Source organism: Apis cerana, linkage group LG16 (genome assembly GCF_029169275.1).
Source record: "Apis cerana isolate GH-2021 linkage group LG16, AcerK_1.0, whole genome shotgun sequence".
Lineage (NCBI taxonomy): Eukaryota > Metazoa > Arthropoda > Insecta > Hymenoptera > Apidae > Apis > Apis cerana.
In genome coordinates this window covers 1,126,689-1,154,656 of record NC_083867.1, presented here as the reverse complement: position 1 = coordinate 1,154,656, position 27,968 = coordinate 1,126,689, and the positions used below count along the sequence as shown (strand labels likewise).

General features: G+C 26.0%; 3 protein-coding genes across 9 annotated transcripts in view; all 3 read right to left on the bottom strand.

The window, feature by feature from the left end:
- Positions 1–4,376, bottom strand: part of LOC108000323 (scavenger receptor class B member 1) — a 47,388-nt gene extending 43,012 nt beyond the window's left edge. The window contains exons 1-2 of one of the 5 annotated variants that reach the window (XM_017060562.3): positions 3,834–4,241; positions 3,034–3,238 (exon numbers count right to left, since the gene is read on the bottom strand). In XM_017060562.3, coding sequence (XP_016916051.2) covers positions 3,034–3,091 — 58 coding nt within the window. In that variant the 5' untranslated portion in view covers positions 3,092–3,238; positions 3,834–4,241. Of the gene's footprint in view, positions 1–3,033 lie in introns of all 5 variants that reach the window. The other 4 variants (XM_062086260.1, XM_062086261.1, XM_062086262.1 and 1 more) reach the window with 4 other exon arrangements.
- A 1,185-nt stretch (positions 4,377–5,561) lies between these two features.
- On the bottom strand, positions 5,562–10,293 carry LOC108000326 (NADH-ubiquinone oxidoreductase 49 kDa subunit). The gene is made up of 4 exons (XM_017060568.3): positions 7,454–10,293; positions 6,861–7,309; positions 6,230–6,701; positions 5,562–6,119 (listed from the first exon to the last, which is right to left on the bottom strand). The coding sequence occupies exons 1-4, from the start codon at positions 7,570–7,572 to the stop codon at positions 5,714–5,716; spliced, it is 1,446 nt and encodes a 481-aa protein (XP_016916057.1). The 5' UTR covers positions 7,573–10,293; the 3' UTR covers positions 5,562–5,713.
- Positions 8,925–25,875, bottom strand: LOC108000488 (ankyrin repeat domain-containing protein 65-like). Of its 3 annotated transcripts, none has more exons than XM_062086266.1 (5): positions 25,513–25,874; positions 18,738–19,081; positions 13,665–13,905; positions 12,982–13,225; positions 8,925–10,453 (listed from the first exon to the last, which is right to left on the bottom strand). In XM_062086266.1, exons 1-5 carry the CDS (start codon positions 25,537–25,539, stop codon positions 9,900–9,902), a joined length of 1,410 nt encoding a protein of 469 aa, XP_061942250.1. In that variant the 5' UTR covers positions 25,540–25,874; the 3' UTR covers positions 8,925–9,899. The 3 variants fall into 3 exon arrangements, with proteins under 3 accessions (XP_061942250.1, XP_061942251.1, XP_061942252.1); XM_062086267.1 differs by having other exon boundaries at positions 18,738–19,048; positions 25,513–25,658; XM_062086268.1 differs by lacking the exon at positions 18,738–19,081 and having other exon boundaries at positions 25,513–25,875.
- Between the last annotated feature and the right edge of the window lie 2,093 nt (positions 25,876–27,968).

Here is a 27,968-nt window from a genome sequence, read left to right as displayed (position 1 = left end):
TAAATAATTTATTAATTATTTATAAATATATTTTTTTATTAAAAAATAGTTTACTGAAAATTTATTGAAAATAAATGATATTATTCCATATAAAATTCTAAGATTAAATTAAGAACAATTTATTTATTATTTTATATTATCTAAGATGGTATCTAACATTGAATAAAATGAAACAAAATATAGCGATATTTCTTTTTGTTATTTCTAATACCGAAAAAAAATTGCTTTTCATGATATTAATGATATTAAAATCAAATTTGATCAAAAATTTCGTAAAATTTAAATTTTTGACTGAGTTGCAAACTATTTAAATATTTTTACTTTTATTAATTTATTTTCGATAAATAATTATTTTATTATGTAGGTATTTTATTATGTATATGTAATTTTGAATGAAGAAATTCAAACTAAATTTTGAAATAAATTAAAGAAAATTGTCATTTTATTTATTTATTAAGATATCAATAAATTCAAAATTAATATAAAATTAAGAAAGAATATATTATAATTGATAATGTAATAGGTAATAAAAATAAGAATTAAGAAGTCAAAAATGTAAAAATATGTTCTTGAAAAAAAAACGAAAAATGCAAATGCGACATCTTTATTTTACAAATTATCTTTTGCATATTAAATCTAGAAGATTAGAGACAAATTTTTTTCATTACAATACAATATTAACTTTCACATTGCCCTATTATAGCTATTTGTTTCTTATTTGTATTTTACGATTCTTTTTTTTTTTTTTTACACATCTATTGCGTAAAAAAATATCTAAATATATTTACTTTGTACAAATTGGATATTGTATTACATTGAATTAAAGAAATTAAAATGTCTCTAACGTTCACCATCATACCTAGATTACGCATTAACTGAAGAGAGGTCGCGTCAAAGAAATTACGTTTAGGTGAAAGCGCAATCACACAAAACTTAGGTTAACAGGTGTGCGTGTATCAACGAGCGCGCGCACATTCGAACATTTGTTTACGCAACTCGCAAAATCGAAGCGAGAATGGAATTTCGTAGGTCACGTTCCATGAGAGCGGTTCACCTTCAAGTAAGTTATTTTTTTTTCTCGATTGTGATTCCTTTCGATCACATTTACCTTTCAACGTCTCGCGAATCGATTATGTGAAACATATCGATCGATTAAATTTTTCTATCCATTTTGTTCCAACTTTATTATCTTTCTATCCTCGTTAGGCAAATATTCGACTCGATTATCCAATATCGATTAGTCGCGCACGCATCGCGACTCCCACCATCGCCACACATCAAATCGAAAGGAATGCAACATTCTTTTGTTCTAGTTTTTTGTATTTCTTTTTTTACTCTTTTTTTTTGTTTTGTTTTATTTTGTGTATAAAAGATAAACTTTATTTTTCGTTGATCAATAATAATCAAAAAGAATCTTAAACAATTAAATTTCACCACAAATAATAAAAAATTCAAAAAGTATTTTTAAAACATGTAATAACTTCCTCAATAACAAAGTATTCTCAATAATAAAAATGTTTAATATGATTAAATATCGATCTGTCAAATCCTATTTAAAACTAAAAATTTCTAAAAAAAAAAATAATAACATTCGCTTGAGAACGGAAATGTTGCCATTGCATACGTTTCGTGTTTCTTTCTCCCTATTTTTCTCTTTCCTCATTCCATTCGTAACCATTCCCCACCTAACTCCGAGGTGTCATGTGCCGTTGCGTTTCATTGCAAAGAAATCGATCGATCGATATGAATAGTAATACGACTCTTCATGTTGCAAACTATGGAAATGTGAATACGCATGAATACGAATTCGCTTGTTGAAATTGTTTGCACACGAAAGCTTCGGGATACCGAGTCGAGATATATCACCCTCTACGGGGAATTTATTAAGTGGCCCTTAACTATTCTGAAATGCCAAACCCTATACAAAATCCATCTACGCATGCTAACCGGCAATTACTCGTGATTATATAAGATCATACGCTTCCTGCTCTTACTCGGAAGGTTTTACGCTTAGCGAATGAAACCAACTATGAACATCATTTAAAATTGGTTTATTTATTTAATCAATGTACGAAATCAAATAATTCTTCTATCAATTGTTTAATCGTTATTTCTTTTTATCTTTCGTATCAATTCCAACAAATAAACAATTATATAATCAGTTAATCAGAAATCGATCAAGATTCTGGAAATATGTACAATTATATGTAAATGATATATGATATACAATTATATGAAATATATATTTATATTATACGTTATATATAAATCGCTCAACTTTTACAATTCTCCATCATAATTATTATCTTCATCAGTATCTTTGATTTCCTGTTTTTCCTCTCCTTCTTTGATAAAATCACTTCTCATTCTGATTTAATTATTCGTTATGAATAATATAGAATTATATCACGCTTCGTTCGATATGGATCATATCAATCATTTAATATTATTATGTATACTTACTTTTTTGCCATAATCCTAATTATTCTAAATGCACTTTGCTACACCTCGTTTTTTTCAAGTGTCTTTTGATGCAAATCACACTTATGAAATTTTTATGCTTTCTGTTTTTGTCACAATATTTGTTATTAAATGAAATAGATTTATTGAGAAACGAGAAATAATTCGCTACGATTCCCGTTCGAAACCCATAATCTTCGAGTGAAAGTAAACGAGATGTTGGCTCGAGCTCGAACTCGACCAATTTTCATTTAAAACTTTTTTATCAAATTTGATCCGATATATAATCCGAATTCAAAAGATTGGACCTAACGCGACACAACGACAACTACGACGTAACACTGTGAATCATCATAATCTAAGCATACGAGATGTTATGTTCACCAAATTGAATTAAAAAAGGCACCAAACGTGACGACGCTCGTGGCGCCGGTAACGTCTTTAACGATTCCATTAATATACTCTCCTATGCTACGAATTTCATGTAATCCTCACTATCTAATATAAATTGTTTTTGATAAATTATTCTTCAAATACATCCTTATTTACATTTATTTTCTATCAATTACTTACACCATCGTTTAAGAAATCCACCTTGAAGTTTCGCGCAAATCCCACGATGTACTCTCATCTTGATCAACCAATTATTCTCAATTTATGTTCACTTTTTCTTTTTCCAATTTTTTCCTTTCTTCTTTCTTCGTTCCTTTCTTTCTCGTCCTTTCTTTTTTCTTTTTCCAATTTCTTATATTTCGATCTGTTCTCTCTCTGTTATGACCTGCACGTCACCTCTCTTTAATCTTACTCGTAAAAGTAATCAAGGATCACCACACGATTCTTTTAATATTATCCGTTTTATTTTTTCTCAATAATTTTCGCGCTACCGTCTTTCTACGTTCTCGTTTTCCTTCTCGTTTTGATCTTCCTTCTAGCTTTGCTTCTTGGCCTCGTCCTCTCCCTTGTCCCCGTCCTCGTCCTCGTCCTCGTCACCCACGTCGTCTTCGTCGTCTTCGTTATCGTTGTCGTCGTCGTTGTCGTCGTCGTCGTCGTCGTCGTCGTCGTCGTCAATGTTATCTTTCAAGCCTTTGATTGCAATTCTTCCCGTACAAGAACGAGACGAAAGGCGGCGGTGGTACGAGGAACGACGAGAAGGAGAAAGTCTATTCTCCTTTCCAAGCGACAAGTGTGCCACTGGCGGTGCGTCGCGTCGCCAATGAACAAACGATACTGCCCCGTTCAACGGTAGACGATCTCTACGCAAAATACGCAGTCTAACGCGGCCAAACGATCATCTACCTTTCCCCTGGGCTTCCGGTAAACCTGCGTATTTCCGTTTATACGTAGGATCACCGCACGACAAACGGTAAACCAACCTCGACCGATTCCTTCTTACGTTCCTCGATGAACAAGCTTCGATTCTCTCTTGTTACGCGTTCAAATACTCTGGTTTACGAACGCGCGTGCGCGCGCGCGCGCGCGATAAAAACGAGCGAATACGAGCGAGTCGATCGTGTATCGATAAAATTCAACTTCAACCCTTCGAATACATATGCTATACGTATAATCGATTTACATTCATATATAATAATCACGAGAAAAATTAAAACTCTATCGGATTCGGTGCAAAATCGAATAGAATTTCTTCTTCTCTCGCTATACGAAATGTTCGCTATAAAGTCACTCGAAACACTACGCGGCAGCGAACCGAACGTACTACTCTTTTACCGTTCCACTGCATCCTGAACGGCATGCTCGCCGTTCAGGTAAACGATTTATCATTACCCCACTCTTTCTTTTCCACTTCTCCACTCCACGCTTCCTTCTTCGTTTATTCTCCTCCATTCTTCCCCTCCATTTCTCTGTTCCTCCCATTCTCTATTTCTATTCTTCTTTGCGCTCATATTCGTCTCCTCACTTTTACGCCTTGCTTGCATTCCCCCACCTCTATTACGATTCTATACTAACCAATTTCTTTCTTTTTCACTCTTCACTTCGCATACTATACTTTTCTTTATTGTGTCATTATTCTGTTTTTTTTTTTCTCGTCTAATGTTTCATTTTCCTTCATTCTATTCTCTTTTTTACTGATGTATATCATCTATGACTTTTTCACCAAATCTTGACGAATAGTTATTACGCTACTTACTGCACTCTATCCTAACTTATCATTCTTTCTTAATTTTCCGTTTGTAAATATCGTTCATTTTTTATTACTCTACTTAATAATATTTTCTCTTTTCTTTCGATAAATCCAAATTTCTATTTTCTTCTTTTCTTGTCAAGTCTTAGAATTTGATACGAATTTACGTATTTTATGCTCCAAAATAATTCAACAAATTTATGTGCAATAATGAAATCAAAATATGAGAATGATGATATATTTTTTTATTTTAATATAAAACATAAATTATTAAATCGATATTTCAAAAAAATTGAAATAATTGCCTTAATTATGAATAATGAAAAATATAAACTATTAGATCATAATATTCAATTCAAATAGATGAGAAGGAAGAAGGAAAAAAAGAGAATGATGCGCAGAAAGGGTGATTTAAACGTTTGTTTGTTTTATCATGTAAACAATAATATAATTGTTATCAAATAATTTGTATAATAAATATTTACCCTTGTCCGAGATATGATGGGTTCATGAATAACAAAAACCTTGATCTTTTGATTGAAAATTAATCTCTGTAATTTCGCGAAAATGGAAAGACATTTCCGGACATCTCCAACAATCTGGAAATGACTATGATAAAGTTAAATTATTCATAGAATAGTGCTTCTTCAAATATATTACGTAAATGATGAACACCATTCACGCTACAAATATCCTGTTACTATGTATATTACTTTATCTATGTATGTATTTCAAGATATTAGTATTTTTGTTTTTCTTTCTAATTCTCTTTTTATTTTCATTTTTTCTTCTTCAATTTTTTTTTCTTTAAGAATTTATTCTTCTTTAATTCTTTAATTCTTTCCGTTTAATTGTTTAAGGAAATTTTCATCTCCAGCATGAATAATAATAATAGATTCTTTCGATTATAAGCTATATTATGTAAGATTAAGGATATCGGGTAAGAATCAACATATTATAATTTCGGTCGAAATAACAACGAATACATTTTATTGTATTTTTCTGTCTCTCTCTCTCATTTATGCATGTTTTCTATGTTGTACAGAATGGAAAACAGCATTTAGAAATTTTCTATGTACTAAATACATCTAGTGAGAGTAACAAGTAAATAATTTATCTATCAATTTCACCAAATACCACATCCAAGGTACCGATAATAGCTACGATATCAGCAAGTAAGCATCCAGGACCCATATGACGCAGTGCTGCCAAATGAGCAAAACCTGGTGCTTTGATTTTGCACCTATAAGGCTTGCTACTACCATCGCTTACGAGGTACACACCAAATTCACCTTTTGGTGCTTCGATCGCAGTATATGTTGATCCAGGAGGTACTTGGAATCCTTGAGTATACAATTTGAAATGATGTATCAATGCTTCCATGCTGGTTTTCATTTCTTCTCTTCTAGGTGGTACGATTTTTGCATCATCGATTCTCACTTCACCCTCTGGCATTTGATTCAAACATTGATAAATGATTCGTAATGATTGACGCATCTCCTCCATGCGGCAAAGATATCTAAAAAAAAAATGTAATTTATCATGAAACAAAAAAAAAATCTAAAAGAAATTTTTCTCCTTCAAAAAAGCAATCGAGTTAAATAACGTCTTATATTTTTTTCTTTTTACCGATCATAACAATCTCCTTTTAAGCCAATTGGAACATCAAATTCGACCAAATCATAAGCATCATAAGGTGTCTTTTTCCTTATATCCCATTGAATTCCGGAACCTCTTAGCATTACTCCGCTGAAGCCCCACTCTATTGCCTGTTCTGCCGTCACTACTCCAACATCTTTTGTACGTCCAGTCCATACTCTGTTTTCTGTTAGCAAGTCTTCTATTTCATCTAATCGGAGAGTGAATTTCGAACTCCATTCATATATGTCGTCCAATAAACCCAATGGCATATCCAATGAAACACCACCAGGACGAATATAAGCCGCATGCATGCGAGCACCACTCACACGTTCATAAAATTCCATTAATTTTTCTCGTTCTTCAAATAGCCAAAAGAATGGTGTTAGAGCTCCAATATCAAGGGCATGCGTTCCAATATTCATAATATGATTTAGAATTCTTGTGATCTCGGCAAATAAAGCTGAAATATATGAATATCTTTATTTAGTTTATTATTTCATTTTTTTATTATAGTAATATATTATATTATTTTTCTATTTTCTATTTTACTCTCTTTTTCTTTGATTTTTTCACTGTAATCTTTCATCAATTTTGTTATCGATGAGTGTCTATTACTTACTTCTAATATATTTTGCTCGCAAGGGTATATCAATATTTAATAGTTTCTCAATAGCCATAGAAAAACACTGTTCATTGCACATCATGGATACGTAATCCAAACGATCAAAATATGGTAAGGCTTGCATGTATGTTTTATATTCTACCAATTTTTCTGTACCCCGATGTAAAAGACCTATATGAGGATCAGCGCGAGTTACATACTCAGAATTCATCTCAATTAGCAATCGTAATACCCCATGCGCAGCTGGATGTTGGGGACCAAAATTGATCACTACATTTCGAAATTCCGGTGCTAGTTGTGAAGATACTGTTTGTGATTCATTCCAGCTTGGCTTGATATAAGGCCATATTTTCTCTCTTGTAGCTAATATTTTAGAACACTCTTGTTTTAGAAGATGTTTATATTCGTCTATATCAGGCATCCATTGATGCGCTTCTCGTCGTTGACTGCAACATACATTTCCACTTTTTATTTCAAACTTTTTTTATAATTTTGAATTAGAATAATATTATTTATAGGTTATGGTATCATTATATAATCAAACACATAAATGAATTTAATAATTTTGAATTTAATTAAACTAACCTTACCTTTCGATATTAACCAAAGGTATAATTCTGTTATTAGCAACAACATTTTCGTTCAATGTTCTGAATAACAGATTATTAGACCGAAAAAAAGGTCCTAATGCTCTGACAGACATTTTCATCTTTAATTGCGTCGCTTTACTGAAAGCGCACTCCTCTCTTCTCTTTTCTGTTTTCTCTTACATATGATATTATTTTTATTATTGTTATAAATATCTACCGTTAGCCATCTACTAGCTTTTTGCCAACATTCTCTATACTATTCTCAATTCGTAGTGCTTTAAATCGATTTAATTTCATTCTTACTTGACTTAATTCGATTCGATATCTCGATTCATCGCAATATTCCTCAATGATACACATGGTGCCCTCTCGTGTCATTTTATAATTTTTCTTTTTCGAAGTTTCTCTTTATTTTATAAATATTATGTATTATTTATATTTGTAACGATGCATATTATAATAAAACTAATATAAATATTATTTATCATAACATATACAAGTAAATATTTATGATATGTATATCAATTCATTTTAAATAATAAAGAGTATTAAAATCAGTAAATATCGAAAAAATTCAGATATTATTTTATTAAAAATATAATATCATAAGTTTTGTAAATGCGAATGTATTAAATTCATAAACATAAAAATTTCACAAAAAAATATTGTATAATTATCGATAATCACAAATTTAAATCATGAATAAATTCAAATAAATTATGAATACTAATATTATAATTTATAATGGTAACAGGTATATCAAGTTTTAATATATTTATCATTTCATTTTACGTTATTGTCTTTTAACAACTTACGACACCTCTTAACCAATCTCCTATTGCATATGAAGTAATAAAAAAAAGTTGCCAAAAATAATTTCAATCTTTCATTTTTAACTTTTTAAAGATACTCACTTATATGTGTATAAATATATATTTATACATAGAAACACATAATAATAAATTTATAATAATAATTCTTGCTTCTGTTATAGAAAAAGAAAAAATGAAAGTAGTAATATATGTACATAAATGTATCGAAATTGGCATTAAAGATAAATTGCGCGTATAATTTCCACACTGTGAATTAAAATCATGATGCAACGATTGCGAATGCTTTGACGCGGGTCACCGTATCGAGGTTGCTATTTCGAGTGTAGAACAAGATAGTATAAGATGAAGTAGTTGAGAATGAATCGACGTCATACTTTACCAGCCAACATTCTATGCGTTGCGATTTTGTGGCCAATGATAATTATGTATATTGTTATACATATTATATCTTTTTTGCATCCATGCTTTTTCTCTTATACAAATAAGATTTACTTTTTATCAATTTCTTGTCTACTATATTTCTTTTATTCCATATTTTATTTCATATTCCATGTTCCATTCTATCTTTGGAATTGTTCCCCATGAATTTTAATCACAAGGCACATTATACGAATGCATACCAAAAAACATACTCGTAATTCTAAATAAGGCGATTTTTTTCATCATTCATTTTTTCATTATAATATATACATATATAAATACATATGTAAACATAGAGATAATTCTTTGTTTATTTTACTTCATCTCTTGACACTTAACAGCACCAAGTGTATATAAAATATGTATGTACAATAATACACGTTGAAAATACCTACGCGTACGATACGCAACGCACACGCACATACATTCATACATACATACAGTGGGACAGAATCATCCGTTATTCATATAAACGCCCTTATTTTATTTACGTGGACGCGCGCAACTTCGTGAATATTAGCGTGTTCTAAATAAAGGTACAAAAGTGTCGTGGACGAGTCTCATTTCAAAATTACTTCGAGAAAAGAAGAATAAAGACGACGTAAAAAGCATGAATATAACAGTTGACATAAAATTCATACATTGCAAAAAATATTCATCAAAAATATTTGTCACATATAAAGAAATAGAATTTAAGATTGCCTATATGTATATCTCCTTACAATTCCGATCGAACGAACAGCGCATCTACGCTCGGATTAAAAATATTCACATACTACAGATAAGTATGTAATATATAAATTGACATCAATCGTTATAAGTATCAAACACGATAAATAACGTGTTCTGATGAAATTAATACGCCTTGAAACTCTTAATATACATATTTATTCGTTTACAACTCGATTGCGAGTTGTACATAGATTCATTTCATTTCCGCTACGACGAACGTAGACGATGATAGCTAATAGAAAACGAATATTATTTCAACGTAATATTATCGATAGGGTTGACTCTCGATCACATTATACATATAAAAAAGAGCACGAGCGTATAACGAATAAATACTGTAGTAAGAGATAACGTAACGAGGGAGAATGCCAACGATGATAGTTGAGCGGAACGAACAAGGAGAAGATCATTTTTGATGTGAAGAATCACATTCGCGACGAAAATTCAATCGAGCAATTATCTCAATGAAAATCGTAGAGAAGATAGCGATGCAGCGACTGAGGCAGCTGTAATTTTCGTACAATCTTGGGCAGCTTGGTACCACAAAGCTTACGTACTATTAATCTTGCTTGGTGGGTTAAAGGCAACGGTGTTCGCGCCGCTTCCATGACAAGTTCTTTTTGCGCGTCTGTCAAACTGCTCGATCTTCTTATCATGCAAGGATCGAAGCTTTCCGCCGCTTCCAACAACGCCTTGAGCAGCCGTGGTTTATCAGCCGTGTTCTGAAGAGAGTTCAATATACCGTGAGGATCGCGAAACTGCGTCTTGATGACAACTCGTGCCCCGTATTTAAGCAACAGGGCTACCACTTCTACCGAGGGATTCTCGTTCGAAGCGACGTACTCGGCGAGAACTGGTCGCAATGCCGGACCTTCGTCGCTCCGTATCACCAAATTCGGGTCCGCTCCTCGCTCCAACAACATCGATAAAATCTCCAATCTGTTCGGAATGTTGTCCGCGCAAGCAACGTGGAGGGGCGAGCCGATGATTGGCGAAGTAGCGTTTACGTCAGCGCCTAAATTTGAAATCGTTTAATTAGTATGTAATCAAGACAGAGTTATAGTATATAACAAAGATCATCTTTTTTGATCTTTGTCTCGAGTCTTTCTAAATGCCTGTATACATATATATATATATATATATATATTGATCCAGAATTTATTTTGTTCCATAAATTGAAAATTAAATACGTAAATATCAAATATTTCTATTTTATAATTGTTAAAAGTAAAGATAAAAAATATATTCTTCTATTATTCGTATATTATCACTTTCAGAATGGAATGGATGTTTATTCAATTAAATCAAGTTACTGAGTAACATAATCTTGTGATATATATATCTTGATCATCTTCAAGATTTTCAAGATCTTGATATTCGATATTAATTAATCGGTTAATTGGATTAATTTCATAAAAATTATATATGATAGAAAAAAAAAATGGATTGCATGTTTAAATTCAATATAAAAAAATACTATTGACATTATACGTATTATAACAAATTAACGAATCAAATTACGAGATATCTCTCGTAAATTAAAAATTAATGAGATTAATTTCAATTTTCTAGCAATATTATACAAATGCTATTTAAAAATGTATATTTCTATTCTATCTTTAGTATCAATTTGATTGAATTTCAATTTCAATTCAATTTCAAAAGATTAAATTAAATTTGGCCAAATGTGTTTCTATGATGCCATGGTTCTATTTAAATTTTTTATATGACTATTTTTTTCTTCTTAAAAATAAAAAATTTTATTGACTCTATTTCAAGAATTATCATCTTGGAGCAATGGGCAATATCCAGATGGATTATAAGTAAGCCAATTAAATGTAGTTTTGGTAGAAACATTTCAGCATTACTATCAGGATTGGAAAGAATGTATAATTTTCCAAAAAAACTATTTTTTGGAAAATAAAGATATCATATAATTCTAATTTACATCGTAAATATGCAATTTGATCAAGTTTGTACTTTAAATGTAAAATATAAAAAGGCAATTGTATCGAGATGATTTTTTATATGCCAATTATTTAAGGAAGTTCAATTTGATTATAAAATATTATAAATGTTTTATTGTAAATTGAAAAGTACAAAAAAAATATAAAAAAACAATCTTCGTCTTATTCAAACAGAGAATTTACATATTCTAATATAAAGCAAACGATATATTTTTCATAAAGGAAAATATCCATATTTTTTTACTAATAAGAGCTTCTTTCTACTTTTTATACACACTTCGTATACTTTGTAGATCATTGAAATTATTCATTGCAATTTAATATTTCACTATTTAATGTTTATTAAGATTAACAGTATATCCATGTATATCCATGAAGAATTAACGAATATGAAATCTATTATATAATTATATAATTATAATACATATGTATACGATATTAGTAGTCTTTTTTTGCTATTTGCATAGTCATGATTTAAGAAATATATAATTTGGTTTATTTTTCATTGATATTGAATTTTTCTATAATTTTTCAAACATACGTGTATTTCCTTATTAAGTAATCATAAATTATCTTGTAAAATAAATCAATATGTAATTAAATAGTAAAAGAAGATTAATAGATAAGAAGATTAAAGAAGATTAACAAGAAAATTAATAAGTTATTTAATTGATAGATTGTTCTTTTATAATTACATATCAATATTATGTAATTATTATGATTTAATGATTTTCATTGATTAAAAAAAATTGATTCTTTCAATCATATCAAAAGCTATCTGGAATATTTTTTAAATATTTGAGTCACTTTGATTACTGTTTTGAAAAACGAAATCATAAAGATCTTAGAAAAATAAATCTATATATAATATAATGAAAAAAATAAAAAGAACTTTGGAAACAATCTAATATATTCATAAAACATTTTTAAAAAGTTGATTCTAAAGGATAAAAGAAACGACATAAAAATTGATGTACAAAAATATCGAGACTTTTATCGAGACTTATTCATTAAATCATAATTCAAGTTTGTCTTAAATGAAATACAGAATAATATAATTTCATTTAAACTTGAATTGTTTATAATAAGCTTTAATCATTTCAAAATTTTTGCATACTAATTTTTATATTTATTTTTGTAATCAACCTTCTGAAGATATCCCATAAATATATTAACATTCTATATGTGTATTATATAATAATATTTTATTTATTTCATAAAGTTTTAATTGATTTGATTAGTTTTATTATAATTAGTATAATTTGAAGGATTATGCAGATTTATTATAACTAAATCACATATCTATTTGAATGTAAATTTTTGTAATATGTGATCACAAATAAATATAACTGCAAATATTGAATATTATCATTCTACTATCAATTAACATATATAAATAACTAGTCTGTAGTATATCTTTAAGTATCCATTTTACATATAAATGATTGTAATTAAAATGATATAAAAAATAGATACATATATCAATTTTTGCCAAAAACATTTTCATATTCTCAAAAATCGAAAATCCGTTATTTTAATGTTACCAATTAAATAAAGTATTTAGCATTAAACTTACCCGATTCCAACAGTTTTTGAACGATCGAGGGATCTCCTTTTAATATCGCCAGATCGAGAGCCGTGGGTTTCTGATACTCAGGGCCAAGATCGAGTCGAGCGCCTTGCTTCAACAACAAGTCGATCACCGTCGGATCACCACCAAGGATCGCGTAATGGAGGACGGTCCGATAATCGTGTCGCACGTCGGCCATCGAATTAACATCCGCCCCGTAGCTCAACAGAAGCAGCACAGAAGCTATGCCCTGGCGCGAATATATACGTTCTCATCTGGCAAGTATATCTTTCATCATTATTCGGAGGGTTCAGAAGTCGATCAATGTAAATCATATTTTTTGAAAACGACTTATGCGATTGAAAAATCACTTTATCAGTTTAAATTTTCGATTAACAAATCGATTAAGCCAAAACTATACCATCGAAGTTATTACTTATTTAACTTGTGTTGTTCTATTTTAAAAGCGTTTATCTAAATTGTATCGTGAGTACATTCGTCTTAATATAAAAAGATTGCCATTTCTTCTGTATATATACAACTTAAACGGATTCAATTAACCGAGTGATCGATCAAATTTTGGAAATAAAGAAACTTTTGAACTATTCAAATCATTTTTAAGCGAATGTCATGCACGCTGATTGACTTCTGGACCCTCCGTTTATTCTCTCCATCATCGATCATTTTACCTGAGGCAATCTTGCTGCTTTCATCAATGGTGTCAACCCAGCACGGTCTCGTGTATTCGGTTGAGCCCCGAAAGCTAACAATAATTCCATGCATTGTAGATCCACCGGAGAAACCAGATTAATCTCCGATCCGAAGAAGTACCTTTTGTTCGGATTCGCGCCGGCTTCCAGCAGGATTCTGGCCACTTCGACATGTCGATTTCTCAAAGCGAGCCGTAGTGGTTCGTCGCATAACGTTGTCCTGCGCAGATTAACACGAAATGATTCACGGGTCTACAATGATTTCTCGTTAATGTTTCAACATTGCAGTGTGCGAGAAAAAATATATGTATACTCAATACATAAGTATATAAAACAAAAATATAGATTCTGATGAACTTCAAAAGCGTTGTCGAGATTTTGAATAATTTTGCTTATGCACCGTTGTTCGATCTTGATTGCAAGGTATTTAAAAAAAGATATATTTTTAAAAAAATGACACGTACACTTTTAGAGAATTTTAATTGCAAAGATAAAAACGAACAGAAAAGTTGATATATAAAAATGTCCATCGAAATTTATTTATTAAGTTATAAGCAGTTATAAGCAAAATTTAAAATATGAGAATTTACGAAGAAATAGTGTGAGACAGTTCTGTCTTGTTTGATTTAACGGAAATTTAAGTCGTTTATAACTAAATATATAAAAAAACCTTAACTAATATTTTTATATATTAACTTTTGTATTTATTTTTTCTATAATTGATCCTCCAAATCATGTTTTACGAATATACTGTATATATATTAGTAAAAATAAAATATCATATAAAATGAAACAAGAAAATTAATTGCATAGTATTATATATATATATATAAGATACATTTATATATGATTTATAAAATTAATTTTAAAAAATATAAAATTAGTTGCATTTAATTTTGATCAGATTTTTTTCTTCAAAATATAAACCATTATTCTATATATATATACTGCATATATACTATGAAGTAATCTATATTAAAATAATTATAATATGAATTAATTCAAGTTCAATATTAATGTATAAGATGCCAAAACTGCATTAATAATAATGAAATATATTTTCACTAATAACTCTCTAATAAACAATGAGCGATTGAAATCTTCTTATATTAAATTAAAATAGAAAGATGATCTCTATATATAAATGTTAGGATTAAAATTATTTGAAGAATTGATTTCTCTAATTATATATTATATAATATTTACCTATAATATTTAATAATATTATTTAATATTATTATAAATATTTAAAAATATTTTTTGATATCTTCGAAACTAAAATCGAGTGACGGTTATAGGTACATTAAAACACCGAAAATTATTATTTGGAAGAATCGATTAATATAATTTATTAATCTATTAATATAACCAATTCTTACGATTAAAAAAAAAATTTATTATATACTGTTATATTATGTTTATATATCATAAAATTATTGGTTATATATCAACCAAAAATTAAATAATTTTTAAATTTATTACAATCTTTATTATATTTTTATTAAGAAAAGTGCATTATAAAAAATTAGTCGTTTTTAAGTATCATCCCAGCATATATACATCAAACGTGCAAATATTATTAAAACGTGTTTATTAGCAAATTGTTCGCAAACATTATTTACGTTATACATTATTGCTGAAAAATATTATAAATTGTTGTTCATCTATTAGCTAATTTAAATACTATGTTCGGATATTTAAAATAATTGATTATTTAAAATAACCAAACTTTGAATAATTAATATACTATACTGTAGTAAAAAGTTGTTAAGAATATTGTTTCTGTTAGCATATTTTTTTCAAAATCATTGAAATTAAAATTAAAATGACTTTTTGTAATTATCATAATTAGATTAGAATTGTATATTATTATATCATAATTAAATCTAGAATTTAGTTCGATGCTTTATATTAAATCATTCGTTATTCCGATTTAAACATTTGTAATGTCCTATTTAGTGAAATGATATTTTTATAATTTTTCAACCATCAGTTACTTTAAAATATTTATAAAAAAATAATAAACTTGGAATAATTTATTGATCACGAAATGCAAATATTTTGGGCATAATCTATAAGAGATATCATTTATTCTTTGATCAAGAAATTCTTTTACATTTTGATTACTATTCTAACCTCACTTTACTTTACTGTCATTCATTCAAATCGTTTCAACATTATTTGGTAAATACGCATTTTCAAATAATGTATAATAAAGCATCGATGATATCATTATATCAAAATTATTACTTTTTTTTATTAGGGAATTTGAGAATTGTTTGAATGATAAAACATATCAAAAATAATGCAATTATTTCAAAGAATAATAATTATACGATTTCATTTAAAATAAGTAGTAACGTTATTTTAAGAAGATACCGAATTAACTTCTAGATCTAATATAAGATATATGCTAAATTACGTAGGACATATGCATTCAATAGATACATTCATACTATTATATATATATATATATACATAAGTACATGTATCTACATTTAGAAAGTATTAATATAATTTTATTACGTATTTATATATATTTATTGTAATTTGTGTTATATGTATAAAAATAAGTTTTTCAAGATTTTCTATCATAAATTGATCATCTAACAATATTAAAAAAATTAATTTATGAACTTCAATAAAAAACATTTTGAATAATCTATCCATATATTTATTAATAATTTATTTATTGATTTTTATATATGATTTTAATATATTAAAACATTCGTTGTTACAAATTTCTACAAATTAGTACAAAACAATTAATTTATTTAATGCATATTTTTTGTACAATAAAAAATAAATTATATAATAATAAAATTTAATATCGAAAAATATTTGGACAACGAATAAATATTATGTTTATGTTTAAAAAATGTTTTAAAAAATATTTAAAAAATTATGTTTAAATACCATTTTTATATTAGTGATAAACTCAATAAAATATAATGATTTTTAATGATGAATAAACATTTCTATATGAATAATTTTACGATATTATATTTCTTTATCATTGAATTTATATCTTATAATACAAAAAAATTATATGTTATGTATAATTAATATTAAAAATATTAATTTCTGTTTTAAATTTATTAATGCTTTAAAATATTAAAAAAAAGATTTAACGCTGTTATAAGCAAATATATACATATATTATAGAATGTGAATATATTTATCTAGAATTGAACTTTTCAGTCGATTTTATTAGAAACAAACATAAAATTTAGGTTAGGTTAAGTTAATATACAAAAAAAATGTCGATTTAGGATTGTTTATTAATTTATAAGTAATTGAAATTTGGCTGGGCATCCATTTGTTGCATATCTTACATCTCACATCATTATTCTGATACTAATATACATGTTATTAAAATATGATAAGAAAATATTCAAAAAATATATTCATTTGTTTCATATCTTTATAACATATTATCATTCTGATAACGTGGATAAAACATTATACGTTGCATATCAAAATGTGGTAAAAAGATATGCAAATCGATCTATCATTTGTCTTTTAGATTTATTACATTGTAATTTATATATAAATTTCCAAATTCCAGAAATAATTTATTTCTTTTTTATTAGACATTTTCATTCAAATTAAATATTAATTGTCAAACAATATAATTTAATGCTATACAATTTTTAATTTCATTTATTTTCATTTGCTAATTGATACTTCAATTTTATAGTAAATCATCGATAGAATATATAATTTTAAAAAGTTGATCAAAAATCTTTTTTACGTATTTTTCTTTAGCTAGAAAAATTATGATACAATTTAATTAATTAATCATATAAACAAATTCATATTTTATTTTCTGTCATTTAACTAAAATAGTGAGAATATATATTCTAACATCTAAAAATGAAATTAAAAAATTGTTAATATTATTGATTCTCACAAAAATTATATTTCATAAAAGAGGAATATTATTTAATATTATTAATTTTTCGATAAGTAAATATATAGAAAACATTAGCTTAACTTTATTTTTTTTTCTTTCAATGAAATCATATAATTTTTAATATTTTAATTAATATATTATTAATTGATATCTACATTTTTTCTTATAAAAAAATATTAATCTTAATTTTCAATAAAGAATTATTTGTAAAAAATATTTTAATTTGAATATTATATAAAAATTATATAAAATTATGAAATTATATAAAAAACGAGAAAAACATGAACAACATAAAAAAACAAAGTCATTGTTAGCTCAAAAAATGAAGTCATTATAATCACATTACGTAACACAATGATACATAACAAATGAATACGAAATGTAGCAAGACAGAATAATAAAATGACGTGACAATATATAATTCTTTCATTCTATTAGTATTTCGTTTCGTCTAATCGCAAACAAATCAATTATAATTTAATAAGATAAAATTTAACCAACATTTTTTATATTTTATGTTTGTTTTTATATCTACAATTGAGATTTCAAAAATATCCCATAAATATATCAACATCTCGTATAGCAATAATCTCTCATATTTTAATGTCCAATTATTAACAACAATCGTATCATTCTCTCTCACGTTATCATTACTATTTGTTTTTCTTTACATACTATTTCTTTTATTCCCTTTCTCTTCCTCTCTTGCCTCTAATATTAAGTCGTTCCATTCTTTTCCTTTTCTATGTCCCTCCTGTCTTGATCGTCCTTCCTCTCACCCTCCTCTCGATTATTTCTTAACACCGATAAAAATAAACAGCGACGAGAAAATTTCACGCATGTACACAATGATAATTAAAACAAACGACTACATAACCATTTATACAATAGCAAGTATTGTTAATTTTTGGCACGCACTCCAAGGTCGGCAAGACCGGACGATTCTAAACTGAATGTGGTCGAGTATCGAGTTTCGAGTTATATTGATATCGACAAGTGGTCGTGATCCGCGAAAATATCAAGGAACATATTGAGACAAAGAAGGAAGGGAATGGACACAGGTACGAGATAAAGAAGAAGAGAAAGAGAGTGCGAAAAAAATCGAAGAGAAAGGAACGCGGAAAGCGATATCGTACCTTGGAAAGAGTTCTCCCGTTTCCTCTCTATGATCGACTTTTGCACCCTGCTCAAGCAACAATTTGACCAAATCGAAGTAACCGTGCTCGGCGGCAAGATGCAATGCCGAATAGCCACATTCGTCGGTCGCATCGATGTCCGCGCCACGTACCAACAACAGCTGGGCTGCCTCTGTGTACCTCTGCCATACCGCGTAATGTAACGGTCTCAGGCCTTGGGTCACAGGCTCGTTCACCTTTGCCCCGCACGCCAGTAAGATTCGAATCTCGTCGAGCGATTGTAACCGAATAATGGCATCGGCCAACTCACGCTGTAATGGATTGGCGATGCATTCGGAAGGCATCTGTTAAAATCACGTTAAAATCGAAGAAAAATGGAAGAATTAAGAATTTGTTATATTTATATATTATACAGGGTGTCCTAAAAATATAGGAACATCCGTTAAATGGAGATTTGAGGTAATTTCAAGCAATATATTTTATAAAAAATTTTTTCTTTGACATATGTTATTTAAACTTATTCGTGCTCAGCACATAGCCAACGCTACTATCACGTTATATATTTTGTGATTGGCTAATGTTTTTCATTAAACTCAGAAATCTCCAATTAATTAATATTTCCATTTTTTGGGACATATTGTATAAATAGTAGCCATCAGAGATAGACAAAATTTTAATTATTAAAGTTAAGAATAAAATTATTTCAATAAGTTACATATATATAATTTATCATTCAAAACATCTAATAATTATAATTAACTGTGTGCTAAATAAATGTTTGACATTAAACAAAGAATATAGTAATTAAGAATAGATATTATTCGAGAGTTTAATAATTTTTTTTTAAATAAAGTTATTATTTAACGTAATTTTATTTGAAATTTCAATTAATTAATTTTTCAATCTATTAATGTATCCTCTGGTAGCCAATAAAGATAGTCACCTGTCAATTTGTACAGTATTTCAAGATTTATAGAATAAAGTATAAAGAATATTTTTTTTGAAAGATCATTTTTTTCAAAGTTTTTGAAATCAATGTTCTTTTGCACGTATATTTGTATATTTTTTTTTCTCTCCTTGCATATATATTGCATATATTATAGCTGATATAGCTGATATCAAAACGCATGATAATATATGATGAATAATTTTTCGCTTCTAAAATTAAATCATTTAATCAAAATTTCTATCAATATAATTATCTCAGTAGCGAGAATCTATGGATATGCAACTAAACATTATTTAAAGAATTGAAATGTTATTATTATTAAATTTATAAACTATGTATTAATATTTTTTTCAATCACAATGTTATATCAAATATTAAGAATAATGTAACTTCATATTAAAAGAGATTTAGAATTTATACATAAATTTGAAAGTCATCGAAAGATCATTAGAATCTATTATTTCGAAAAATATATCTATGGAAGATCATTTTGACATGAGATTGAAACTGATAATTAAAAAAGATAAGTTATCTCAAACTTTTATTATTATTTCTGAACACATTCTAATATCAATCACAATATGCAAAAGAAAAAAAGACATGATTTGAAAACTTTAGAAAAAAATGCATTTTGAGAGAAAAATATTCTTTGCAATATTATTCGTTTTGAGATACCGTATAAATTGTAAAAAATTGAAAAATATTTTTTATATTATAATTGAAGTAGATATTAAATAATTATTTTTAAGTGGGCCAGTTTTAATACATATCTATTCTATTTTTTCTCTCATTTAATAATAATATAGCACAATAATGTTAACTATCGCGGAATTAAGAGCAAAATGCGTTTAGAATCCGCGACAATAATTCCTCAGGAAAAAATGTGAATCTGATTTCGATGTATGCATTCATAAAAATAGGTACAGATATTGATCACAAGTGTCATATTACAAATAAAATAAACGTAGCACTGCGTATCTGAACAAAAGAAGAGAACAGCTTTTACTTTTGTATCGTACTGCTTCGTTAACCGTAGTAAATGTTGAGAAAAGAACCGTGAGAATTGTTAATCTTTTGTCAATTTTGTTCGTTTCATTAGGCTTGTAGGAAATGAGAAAGAAAAATATTTCTTGTGAATAAGATAAAAAAATATTTGTAATTTGTTTTATGATGTATGTAGATTTGAAACATATTACGATACGGGTAGTGATGGATTTAAACCAATGGATCATATAAAATGATGTTTTAATAAACTTGACTTGAATCCATCACTTATATCGATGATTATAATATGATTATAATATTTTATGCATTGTTTAGAATTTTTAGAAGTATGTATAATGTGTTTCAAAAATTGAAATTCTAATTTCAGAAATTGGTGATAATTCTGCGATAGTTGAACAGGCATATTTATGACATAATTTGTAATAGAAATAATTTTTGTTCGATTTTAATTACAATGTCTATCGCAACTTTATGATTTGACTAAATATAGTTCTTCTGCTATATAATTAAAGAAATTATAATATTTTTGTAATTGCATACACGAATATATATGAATATTTTATTAAATTGAATTTAAATTTAGAAAAATTAATAATGAAAAATTTATGATATTTTAAAATATATTTTTATTTTCTAGAAAAAATTAAAAAAAATCATTTTTGATACGAATCCTTCTAAATTTTCAGAAACACTATTTTGATAATCAATTATGAGAAATGATATATGTGCATTAATTAACTTTTATTAGATTCTAACTTAAAAATTGAACTATTATATCTCTAATTGTTATAATAAAATAAAGTTTTTAGTAATTGTACGTAGTATAACGAATACATTATAAGTTCAGAATCATTATAAGTTTGGAATCGGTCCAGAATTGTCCTCATAATGTAAAATCCGGAATGTCATAAATCACCATCCACAAATATAATAGAACTTACATTTATCGATCTCTATGATAAATAATTTCCGATAATAAATTATATTATTCATCTAATTTTAATATTTCATAATATCTATAGAAATGTAATATTTTTAGCACTCATAACTTTTTTACAATATAATCAAATTCATTTTATTAATCTTTGATTAATTATTTTTTAGGATTCTCCAATATACAAAAAAACAAAATGCACTATTTATAATATTATAAATAAAATAATATTTTTAAAAAATATTTTCCATATTTTGAAAAAAGATTATTAAAAAATATATTGATTTAATTATATCAATTTAATTATTATTATTTAAATATATATTAATTAATTGATATATGCAATTTTTTTCTAATTTTTAAAAAATTTATTTTTCTGCTGAGAAAAATATAGTAATGAATTTACCCTAAGATTGAAAATTTAATTATTTAACAAAATTTTTGCTATATTGTTTCATTAAATGTAATAGAAATTAGTGTATCGTTTAAAAAAAAAGTTTATTTTATCTATAATTGTTTTTATTTTATATTATCTATATCTTTCACTCAATTATATCAATTTGTTATTAAAATCAAAAGATAATACAAAAATCTATGCACTTTTTCAAATATATGCTATTAATAATTTTTATAATTTGATTTTTAATATTATATCTTTAAAACTTATAATCTTAATGAAAAATTTTTATTTTTTATATAAAAAACAGTAAATATTAAAATAATTTTAAAAAAATAATTAAAATAATTAAAAAGTATTTCTATAATCTTTTGTATAATAATTTTAGATACACAAAATACTACATAAAATTTGTTTAAATTTGTTTGAAAAAAAAAAAATTAAAATCATTATTAATTATTATAATCTAAGTCATTGTAGTCATCATTCAAGCAATTTTTCAAAAATTTTTGCAAAATTGATAACGAAATCATTCAAACAAAAGATTATTAAATTAATTATTAAATTAATTAAAATAATATAGGAAGAAAAAATTAATATAATAATAAGCGATGATCTTTTTGTTTAAATATGCATAAATATGCATAAAGATTAAAAATAAAAAAATTCGCAACTTATTAATTTATTTTTTAATAAGTATGTGTATATATATATATATATATATGTATATATATATATTATATTTAAGAATCATTACCATTATTAAATAGAATTTTTTTTGCACTCAATAAAATGAATAATATCATAAAAACAATGTGATATAATTTTTTAAAATGCTTAAGCTCTCCTTTTATCTTTCTCTAACTATCGTAATTTTCCATATTTCTTATTCTTATAAAATATAAAATAAGTTTTATTTATTTTGCAATTATACATTGAGTTGGTGGAAAAGTTTATATGTAGATTTTTAACTCTGGTAAGATAAACAATTTCAAATATAACAGTTTATGATATATTCTTATGAAATTATATGTTACAAAATATTATATTATTATATATCAATAGTAAATTAAGCAATTATAGCAATTAAATATAAAACAAAACAATTTGTGTTTCTAATTGTCCATATAAACATAGGTATTAATATGGATATTTATTTAATTTTATTATCTTAGAAATATATGTATATAAAGTATTAAAATTTGAAGTAATAAATTTCCAAGAATATCTGAGTATATTTTTGAAATGTTTGGTAGCATATTATATATATTCAATACTTATGAAAAACGAAAGTTTGAAAATTAATTTCAACTTAAATTATTTTTGATTTTGTTAAATATTAATATTTGTAAAAAAATAAATAATTAACATAAAATTAAAATTTGCTTCAATCATTTTTACCCCTCTTTTCTTAAAATTCTAATTTTGAATTTTATTTGTTTTTTGATCACATGTTAATTGCAAAAGTTTAAGATTTTAGAAAAAATCAATAGATATTCTACGTAAAATTTAATTTTTATATCAAAAATAATGTGAATAAAATTACAATCATAAGTTTTTTTAATTATTATAAAAATAATAGAAAAAATCAATAGATATTCTACGTAAAATTTAATTTTTATATCAAAAATAATGTGAATAAAATTACAATCATAAGTTTTTTTTTTAATTATCATAATAAAAATAATAAATAACAAGAAAAAATATAAATGATTAAATATATGTGTATAAAAAATATTTTAAAAAATTGATATCCGAATATTATTATTAATAAATTTGTCAAAAGTAATATGATTTATTGAATTTATTATAAATTTCGTAAAATATATGTCGTATAAATTATGTCAATATGTATAAAAATATTAATAATTAGTAAATAAATTTATATATTTTATAAAAAAATTTTTTTGCCGATTATGTCAATTTCCCGATAAAAATTTAAATATAATTCTTTTAAAAAAAATAGTACATATCGAATAATTTATCAAATTTGATCGAAATTATAAGATAATGTCATCTAGGGATAAATATTAAAATTATTAATATACATGAGTTGGTAAATGTCTTAAAAAAATTTATTAATAGATTACATAGCAATTTTACAATATATATATATAATATATAAAATTAAAGTGATTTAAAAATTAAATACATATATGCATCATAATAAATTGATTTATTTCTGCATTTATAAAATCCAAACGAAGTATTATTTTTCCACCAACCCAATTTATATATATCTATACTAGCTAAGTTTATAAAGAATATATATTAAAAATATATTATTCGCAAAAAATAAAAAATACACGATTTTTTTAATCTTGACGCAAAATGTTTGTTTTCTCGCGATCAAACACGATTTTGCCGCCCAATACTCAATAGAACAATCGAGATTTCGACTCTTTCGAACTACGAGACTGTGCCAAGGTGGCGATACAATTTTGGCGATGATATCGGAAGCGCGTCGATCGAGTCGATCGAGAACTATCTCTTAGCCTATTTTCTGAATCACCGAACCACTTTATTAATCCTTTCGAAACTGTATCTGCTTTTCATTCTAACTTCTTTAGTCCCATTTTTCTCTCTTCTTTTCCATTATCATATTTTATTTTGATAAACTATAAATCTTCATGCTTTATTTTCAAAAAACAATAAATTTTCATTCTACAATAAAAGTTAAATAATTGCACGAATTAATTAATTAGTAAGTGTCAAGTTGTTATTTTCACCACTAAAGAGAATTTTCGTAGATAATATATATAATATATATATTTATATATAATATAATTCGTAAATATATATCGAAATTCATAAATATATTTGTTTTGATTTTTTTTTCTTTTTTATTAAATATATTTTCTATATTTATTTTTTTTATGTATTTATATCTATTTTTATTCTTTTCTTCTATGTTCGATAAAATACAAAGAAAATTCTATATTTTCCATCCCCCACAGGAATTAAATTTGATACGAGTCAACAACTTTTTACCGCATGATTATACTTACATCTGTCTTCGTTGTTTTCAATTGAAAAAACAAAAAAAGATATCGTAATAATATCACTCGTATAAATTGTATATATATATATATATATATATATATATATATATATATATATATATATATGTTAAAATTCGATCCCACAACTCCGATTTTTTGTGCAATTATCCAACTTTCACTGTATATTTTATCTCAACAAACAAAGATTCGTCTAGCAATTTTAGACGGATCGCAACAACACGATCAAGACGCGCGGTATGACGCGACATCATGCGACGCGATGAGACACTATGCGACTTGACTCAACGCGACTCGACACGACGAAACAACGCAAATGCGACAAGGGACGAGATTCGAGAAAGAAGAAAACGTCTCTGCGACAGTCTTTTCTAAAAAACGATTTTCAACTTTCTATCAATGCATGGTCGGGAAAAAAAATATGGTTTGACGTTTTCTTCGTGAAACTGGTTCGTGGTTAATTTACTCACGGTGAATATTCTGCGATGTTCCAGCATGTAGAAACGATGTTGCAAACTACCTTCTTTGTCGGAAAGTCGGTCCTATTTAAAGCTTTGAACGGTGATTCTGCCCGAAAATAACACAAAGGGAACGCGCGGGAGTGTGCGCAGCAAATCATCCGTTCGCGACAACTACGCAATTTTCGCTTCGAAGAACTCGATTCGTATCGAGTACTTTGATCTCTCATTGATGCCTGCCTCGTGTTTCGATCTTTGATTTTCTGTATTTCGATTTACGGTTTTTCATTCCAATTTTCTCACCGTTTCCCACAACCTCTCTTTCTTTCTCTTCACAGCTTGCTTCGTATCCCCTCGAGATCAATTTAACTTTACGAAATGACGTTTATGTACAGTAATTCGTATTAATATTCGCACATCACGATACGAAAAATTATTGCTTTATAATATTTACTTATATTTGTATTATTGAATTGATTATTTTTTTTTTATTTTTTTCTGCAAATTTTTCATTAAATTTTATAAAATAGATTATTGCTAACAATAAATACATGCAATATGCTTTTCATTAGTTATACATATTTCGATAAAAGAGAATATATACAATTTTTGAATTCGTATAGAACAATGGCAAAAATATATAATACAAATTAATAATTAAATAATAAATATATTTATCAAATTACTGCCCATATGTGAAATGTAATTAATAGAAATGTTATTTAATGGACATAAATATATTAAATAACAGAGAAATTTAAAATCTAGTAAAAATATTTATTGTAATTTATTTATTGTAATCACTTATTAATAAACCATTATATTCAGTGAATTCTAATCGCTAATAAATAAACATAATTTATAAACATTGTAAATATAAATATTTACTTAAATTTATTTAACTTGATTATTATCCAAATTTTTTTAAAAAATTTTTGAAATTTTCAATTTTTCTATTATTTAATTTATCATTTATTGAATTAATAATACATTAAATAAATAAATAAAATTTATTTTTATAATTACAAGTGTTTTAATAGATTAAAAAAAAGCATTTAATTTTAAATTTAACATTATTATAAACAAATATATAAAGCAATGATCTTTCGCACAAAATAGTGTCTGAATTAATATGAATCACTATATAAAATTAAACTAAATATCTGAATCGTCAAATTCATTTATACAGGATATTAATATATTTGTTTATAATAAATTTAATAAATAAGTATATTTATTAAATTTATATATTATTATAAATTTATTTATAAATTTTCAGATTGATTTTAAAAACAAAAAAATGTCGACTAAGACTTTTAAGTTTTAAACAATTAAAATTTGCATTAGAATGAGATGAAGACAAAATGAATTAATGGTGTAACAGATATAAAATTATCTCAATATATGTCATCTCGTTTCATCTAATACAAATTTCAATTGCTTCATAAAAACCTAATAAATAAACCGATAATAATCGATATTTTTGTATACTAACTTTTGTGTTTATTTTGATCTTTAGAATCAACTCTTCGATGATGTTATACAAAAATATTAATACTGTGTATAAAGTAATCATATCTTGCATGTGATATTTGCCCAATATTAATACATATGAACATAATTGTTTTAATAATTTTTTCTTTCTTCAACAATTAATCGAATCATATTTATATACGTATTGAATCAATTTCAAAATTGAAACTAAAAACTTTTAAACAAATTGCGACATCTACATTTTATACGCATGTACTTATATCTACGCGCATGTGCACGCGGTATTTATTTAGATGAAAGAAAAAAGGGGAAATTTGCGGATGAATTTCTGTTTCTAAGAAAAGGTTAAGAATCGCGGGAAACAACGAAAACGCGACTGTTTCGCATTTTCTTTCTCTGCCAACAATATAATCAGTGGTAAAACCCTTTAATCTTCAGCATTATCCATTAATAGTTTAACATTAATTTGAAAAATTCATTCGCAAATATTATAGCATTCATTTAGTTTTGAGAAGTATTTATCATATTTTATATTATTTAATATAGTATTCAAATAATTTTGTTCAAAATTTTTTTTTCTTAAAATTTATTTAGATTTATAAATCGTTAAATCGTTATTTAAAAATTGTGAAACTTACATATATATATATATATATATATATATATATATACACATTATTTTGTTACATTGAAATTAAAAAATAATCGTTTTTATTTATAAAAATTATTCAAAATTATTTCTGAAAATTAAAGAATTAAATGGAATAAAAATTTTAGTTGAGTAATTTGATTTGAAAAATACTTAAAATAAATACTTAGCTTACAGAAGATTAAAATAGATCTTATTAAAATAAAGCTTCCATTAAAAAATTTATATTTTAAAAATATGAATAAAAGAAATTAAGTATAAACGATTTTTACAAATTTAAAAAAAAAATAGTATTGCATCATTGTAACATTGGCTAAAGACTTAA

Excerpts from the sequence above, each read along its gene's own strand:
- LOC108000326 (XM_017060568.3), bottom strand. The coding sequence starts at position 7,572 with ATGAAAATGTCTGTCAGAGCATTAGGACCTTTTTTTCGGTCTAATAAT. Across the intron at positions 7,310-7,453 it reads CCTTTGGTTAATATCGAAAG|TCAACGACGAGAAGCGCATC; the intron begins GTAAGGTTAGTT and ends TGTATGTTGCAG. Across the intron at positions 6,120-6,229 it reads AAAGGAGATTGTTATGATCG|ATATCTTTGCCGCATGGAGG; the intron begins GTAAAAAGAAAA and ends TTTTTTTTTTAG.
- LOC108000488 (XM_062086266.1), bottom strand. The coding sequence starts at position 25,539 with ATGCTGGAACATCGCAGAATATTCACC. Across the intron at positions 19,082-25,512 it reads AACATCGCAGAATATTCACC|ATGCCTTCCGAATGCATCGC; the intron begins GTGAGTAAATTA and ends TGATTTTAACAG. Across the intron at positions 10,454-12,981 it reads TCAAAAACTGTTGGAATCGG|GCGCTGACGTAAACGCTACT; the intron begins GTAAGTTTAATG and ends TTTCAAATTTAG.